At 36.7% G+C, this 7,171-nt stretch overlaps 1 protein-coding gene across 1 annotated transcript; it reads left to right on the top strand.

The window, feature by feature from the left end:
* Positions 1-3,649: 3,649 nt before the first annotated feature.
* LOC141591056 (vignain-like) lies at positions 3,650-5,655 on the top strand. Its single transcript, XM_074411514.1, has 4 exons — positions 3,650-4,125; positions 4,457-4,689; positions 4,797-4,937; positions 5,099-5,655. Exons 1-4 carry the CDS (start codon positions 3,675-3,677, stop codon positions 5,333-5,335), a joined length of 1,062 nt encoding a protein of 353 aa, XP_074267615.1. The 5' UTR covers positions 3,650-3,674; the 3' UTR covers positions 5,336-5,655.
* Positions 5,656-7,171: the final 1,516 nt, after the last annotated feature.

Raw genomic sequence — 7,171 nt, forward strand, 5'->3', positions numbered from 1 at the left:
CAGCCTATAAAAATCCGTAGTATTACAGTGGGGGTTCGACATCGGTCACAAAAGCTTGCCCCTGATTGCGTTGGTGAGGAGGACGGTACAGGGACCGAGGTTGACCGCGAGGGAACCATGGCTGAACCCACCCAGGGTAAGTCGGGTATGGGCATGGTGGTGGTGTCCAGGACCAGGGGTTGGGTTGGGTCCACGGGTTCATTGTTTGAACAGGCGGTTGCGGGGAATTTGAATTATTATTGTTGGACCGATTATTATTATTGCGATTATTATTATTATTATAATTATTATTGTTATTGTTGCGACGATATGAACGATTATTATTGTTATTAGAATTACCCGAATGTTGTTGTTGACGAGGGGGACCCGGAGCAGTGGCTTGCGGTGGTGTATCAACCCATGATTCGGCAACAGCCGCAACAGGAGCGGCAGGGGCAGGAGTGGACTCATCGCTACTAGATTGACGATGAAGTTCGAGTTCGAGCATGCTCCGTGCTGTCTCGAAATTGGGAGTAGTCTGGTTGATGTAAGATGCTACCGTATCGTATTCACGAGGCAAGCCACGTACCAGCTGAATGACGAGACGGCGGTCAGTGACAGGAGCATCGACATCTTTAAGCATACCGGCTAATTCGCGGAGGCGCTGACAATACGCCTCGAGCGAAGGCATGTTGGCCAATCGAAGTGAGTTAAACTCGGATTCGAGGGCCGCGGCACGAGCCCCTTTATTGTTATTGAAGATATTTTCGACACGAACCCAAGCCTGGCGTGCTGTGGATTCGTCCTCAAGAACACGGGGAAGAAGCTCGTCGCTGAGTGTACCGTAAATCCATTGAAGAACATGAGCGTCGACTTCATGCCATGACTCGTAAGAGGCATCCGTTTCTGGCGGGGCAGGCGTGCCATCGATGTGAGACAAGACCTTATACCCACGGGCATGGAATTTGAATAGGCGAACCCACGACGCATATGTGACTTTCGTGCCATCAAGAACACGAACCTTGTGTTGGATATTGGTGATGGTGAAGACGGGATGCAGGCCGGGTTTGGTGGAGGATTCGGATTTGGAAGAGGTAACTTCCGGTGCCATTTGTGCGTGAGGCTGTGGGTGGCGTGAGGCCGGGAAGGAGGGCTATTTCGAAAAATAGCAATGAAACACAGGTCGGGATCGGAATAGATCGAAACCTATTCAGTTACTAATACCATGTCAGATGATGGAATCCCTTGATTAGGGTTTGGCATTCTCATTCATATATATAATATGGTACAAAGATATATGACTATATTTACAAGATATGCACAACTATATTTAGCTATATTCTAGGCTAGAAATATTTACATAATATTTGACTAACTAACAGTTAGTATATATACTACATGTTCATTTTGTAAATTTTGTTAGTCATTACAAAATATTATTAATAGGGCTGTTCACTCAGTGGTCCGGACCAAAGACCAGATCGGACCGGACTATTTGGTCCGGACCAGACCGGACCAAATTTTGTTTGGTCCGGTCTACGGTCCATCTATTTGCGACCGCGGACCGGACCATGGACCGAAGTTATTTAATAAAAGAATTTTTAAATTTGTAATATTATTGATTTTATTTTCTACTTTGTTTACACGTATTATAAGATGTGTAATTATGTAGTTAAATCTCGTAAGAAAATAATGTTGTTTATTTTGATCATTACGAACTTCTCGAGTTCTAGTTTTATATGGTAAAACATGTCAATGACAATAATATTTGGTCTACTTTGGTCCATTTGGTCCGGTCCGGTTCAGTCCACGTGTTTTTGTGGTCCAGACCGGACCGGGCCAATATTAATATGGTCTGATCCTCGGTCCACCTCTTAACCCTTATTTGGTATTCGATTCAAAGAGTTTGGTCCGGTCCCGGTCCAGTCCCGGACCAATGAACAACCCTAATTATTAATATCATGCATCTGGTGACACAGTTCTATATGATTTCATTTTAAAAAAAACTCCACAATAACTTTTGCACTCAACAATAGTTTAGATTAAAATGAACTCCTTGAATTTTGTATAATTTCATGTTAAGAAGCAACGAACACGAACGTGTCCCCAAAGTTGCTTCTACTTGTACTTAAACACATTCACATTGTTATATTTTATTGTCTGTTTTATGTTCTTTCTACTTTACTTTTTACGATCTATAAAAACAGTAGGTCTCATGAAAGACCGTTTCTCACTAATTTAGTGGAAGACATAGTAAGGAAAAAAGAAATTCAGTGGATCCCTCACCCCATCATGTGAGAGGTCTCTCAATAACGCTATTGAAAGACCGTCTCTCCGGAGTTTTTGTGCTATACAAAACAATTTTATCATTTTTTCTACATTTATATTTTACAATTTTCTGTTAAATATTTATTTAATTTGCGAAATATCTTTTCATAACTTGTGTAAATGTCATAATATTAAATTATAATTTTCATATTTCTTTTGGTATGTTTATGAAAACAAATTTTGAGATTAATGTCGAAAAGTCAAATGGAAAAAAATAAAAACATTGGGAAAGAAAAAGGTAAAATAAATACAATATGTGGCCAACTTTTTATTAACTAAAAACTAAAAACCCTGCAAATCTACAATGCAATGATAGATGGATAAAAGAACAAAAACATAAACTATTATTTCCTTTATCTCTGTTATTTATTTATTTATCCATTTTTAAGTTATTATCTGTGAGGGAATTTAAACCGTTTTTTAAGTTATTATTTGTGAGGGAATTTAAACCGTCAAAGATAAATAAATTATTGGTGTGGAGAAAGTACATTGCTAAATACCTACCTACTCCCTCCATTCAACTCCACTTTACATGTTTGCTTTATCACGTTTGTCAACGCGACTTTTACACGGTAAATATTTTTAGCTACGTATTTGTAAAAAATATAAAAATTAGATATTTTTAATGTACTCTTAAAGACGAATCAAATAAGATCCCACATGAATATATTTTAACTTATATATCGAGAGAAAATTGAAGTTGAATGTCCGCTTGTGAATAGTGTGCAAAAAAGAAACATGCAAAGTGGAGTTGAATGGAGGGAGTATATTATTAGTCTTCTTGTAAACATCTTATCACTATCACTAACATAATGAACATGTCTCTTATGAGAATTTATATAGTACCCATGTCCCGGTTATTTGTTGTCTTTTTTCATGTTGGGATATCTAGTCAATTGTTGTCATTTCTATTTTTAGAAAAATTTAATGAACAATCATTATTCATTCATACTTCCTCCATTCAACTCCACTCTACCACTTTCTTTTTTCACGTTTGCCAACGCATGTTTTATGCGCTAAATATCGTTAGCTACGTATTTGCAAAAATTATAAAAGTTAGATATTTTTAATGTACTCGTAAAGACGAATCAAATAAGATCCCACATGAATATATTTCCACTTACGTATCGAGAGAAAATCGAAATTGAATACATAATTGTGAATAGTGTACAAAAGTGAAATAGGTAAAGTGGAGTTGAATGGAGGAAGTACTCAATTTGTTCCACTTGTCATTTAGTAATTGATGATTTCCTTTTTCCTTGATCTTTGTGCTAAAACCAATGGATAACTACTTAACACTCATCTATAAATAGACCTCATTTCCTTTAGTATATCCACACAATCCACATTTCATAAAAACATACACCATGAGTTTTAACAAATGCATATTGCTTGTTTCTCTAGCTATGGCAATGGTCATAGGCCTCTCCGAGGCCTTTGATTACGAACCCTCGGATCTTGAATCCGAGGAGAGTCTATGGGGCTTGTACGAGAGGTGGCGTAGCCACCACACCGTATCAAGAGACCTCGACGACAAACAAAGAAGGTTCAATGTGTTCAGGGAGAACGTAAATTATGTCCATACGGTTAACCAAATGGACAAGCCTTACAAACTCAAGTTGAACAAGTTTGCTGACCTTACTACCCACGAGTTTCGGTCTCTCTATGCCGGATCCAAGATCAGCCATCACCGCATGCTTGAAGGCCACAGGCCTTCCACCGAGAGTTTCTTGTATGCAAAGGTTGATCAAGTCCCAGCCTCAGTTGATTGGAGGTTGAAGGGTGCTGTTGTCCCCATTAAGGACCAAGGCCAATGTGGTAAGTACCTACCTTTGTTTTACATCATGAAATAACAAATTGTCGATACGAGTCAGACACAATATATAGCTAATGTGTCCTTATATTTATTCCTATTACGCCCCCTCACTCGAATGCCCATTAGGCTTGAAGAGTGATTAGTGCACATGCTCCTCCATACCATGTGCGAGTTATTGGAGGCTGCCAAGATTTGAACCTGACATTGGCTCTGATACCATGATAGACAACTTAGTCCATATTATTTCAACCAAAACAAATTTTCTTTTTACCTTAAAAGGGTTGATTTCTATAGAAATTGTGCTGATATTCGTGACGCTTATATGCTACACAGGGAGTTGTTGGGCATTCTCGACAGTGGTAGCAGTGGAGGGCATCAACCAAATTAAAACCGGGAAACTAATTTCCTTATCCGAGCAACAGCTTGTAGATTGTGACACCACACAAAACCAGGGTTGCAATGGAGGCCTCATGACTTCAGCTTTCGACTTCATCAAGAGGAAACACGGTATTACCACCGAGGATATCTACCCTTACACTGCCCGAGATGGAAGGTGCAAGGTTAAGGTAGGTCGTATAATCTACGCATTAAAATTAGCCCGACTACTCAATATTTTTCTTGTAGTTACATGTCCAATAATAATCTAACTAAGCTTGTAACTTTTGTTGTATAGACGAACGCTCTAAAGGTTACCATTGATGGGCATGAGCTTGTTCCTGAGAACGACGAGGATGCTTTGCTTAAAGCTGTTGCTAACCAACCTGTATCCGTAGCTATTGATGCAGGGGGCCAAGATTTTCAGTTCTACTCTGAGGTATTCACATTTCACACAATATAACATTTGATTCGAAGCTGTTTTCTGTAACAGAATTTCGCGTTTTAGCGTTCAATCATCGTGTTAAAAAATGTGACAGTCTTCATAATAGATTAAACCAAGACCACCATACTAATGTAGCTTATAATGATGAAATACAGGGAGTGTTCACCGGATCATGTGGCACAGAGTTGGACCATGGTGTCGCGGTGGTAGGATACGGAGCAACAGTAGATGGAACCAAGTACTGGATAGTGAGGAACTCATGGGGACAGGGATGGGGAGAGAAGGGTTACATAAGAATGCAACGTGGTGTTCCTGCTAAAGAAGGGTTATGTGGAATTGCCATGGAAGCCTCTTATCCAATCAAAAACGACATTACCCGAGATGAACTCTAAATTAAACTTGTTTCATATACTCCCTTCTTTCAAGTCATTTCCATACGTTTATTTAAAATTATTCATATAATTTGAACAAACGTATGGAAATGAATCAAAACGAGGGAGTACTTTCTTAGATTGCTTGAAACACAGCTTTCATATCCTGCTTATGTTTTAAGCCTAGTTTTATTTCTTTGTTTGTTTGAATAATAGTTTGTATTTCCTTGATTGTAAGACTGATTGCTGTTGGGCGACATTGTAATGGCTATACTATGATAAAATGTAGTTTGTAACATCATCATATATTTCAAATCAATTGGTCTTTTTTTTCTCTGTAATTTTTATTCATATCTCACAATTTCTCCGACCTAAGGAGTTCAGCCTTTTTAACAATTGAGAAATGCGATAGTACTATGAGAACGTCTTACAAGAAAGTTATTCATATTTTATAAGTCATAACCAATACAGTTACGACTATGAGAAATACTTTGTATTCATTTTCATACGCAATCGCCGTTGTACATAATCTAACTACTAACACTTCAAACAACTATTTTTGCTGGTGCCGAAAAGTGAATTGTGACATCTTACAGCCACGTCCCCATCCCCTATATACTAAATGAATAGGAAAAATTCAAAGTTTTTCCGCCAAAATCATTTCCCCTATTTTGATATAATCTCTTATTCTCTTTCCTATTTCAATATAGTTCCCTATTTAAGTTTTCCTTCTAGGTTTTTTTATGATAAAAATTTCGTTCTCGATAAGATAAGTTGTAGCTAAAAAATATGTTGTTAAAAAAAGTTATAAAACAATATCATTAAATCTGTGTAAAAAAATTTCTTTGTTAAAATACACATTTCATGTTATGAGTTTCACTTAAATTATTTTTTTTCCTCTCATATCAAAATACAATGATGAGAAACGTTAAAAAATAATGAATTGTCAATTTACACTCTATAAATATAGTATACCAAAAAGTAAAATTCTATAAACACCGTGCATGCATTGCACGGGGCCTATACTAGTTTTAACATTATTTTAACTGATTGTGAGACGTCATAAGCTTATGACACGTCACAAATGAGAATTTGAGCACTTCAAAACGAATCGACGATCACTCAACGTTGTACTTTTTTTTTTGTGCGAACTCAATAACGTTGTACGTTGACATTACTTGTTATCTCAATTATCATATGAACATGACCTGGGTATTTACAATTTACTATTTAGAAACTAGAAAACCAACAATAACATAGCTTTCAAAACATAAAAAAAATGAGCATGTTAATATGAACATAATGTGAAATACAAACCCATATAAAAATAATGTATACTCCCTCCATTTCGTTTAATAGTTTACACTTGTTTTACTTACCCATCACAAAATAAAACAAGTACGAACTATCCACTAAGACAGATGGAAAATAATGTATACTCTCTCCATTTCGTTTAAAAGTTTACCCTTGTTTTACTTGCCCGTCACAAAATAAAATAAGTACGAACTAGTACGTACTTTGAAATATTCTATCAACATCACCCTGCACTACCTCCTCCACCCTCACAGAATCACGACTTTATAATTTAAATTTGTATGGAATTATTTACTCTGTATATATGATTATTAAAACAAGTAAGGTATAAATATGACTTCTTCAAGTCGTTTAAGAGATCTGAGATTTGTTGATCAATTATTATGGAATTGAAAATTAAGGATGATGCAATTATTAGGAGGGAAGGAATTTTATTTAGGACAAATTGATCATTTTAAATTAGTTAAATTATAAGACGACTTTGTGGATATCACCTATCAATTAGGGTATTTATCTTCAAAATTAAAATTCAAAAGATTCTCC

Source organism: Silene latifolia, chromosome 7 (genome assembly GCF_048544455.1).
Source record: "Silene latifolia isolate original U9 population chromosome 7, ASM4854445v1, whole genome shotgun sequence".
NCBI lineage: Eukaryota > Viridiplantae > Streptophyta > Magnoliopsida > Caryophyllales > Caryophyllaceae > Silene > Silene latifolia.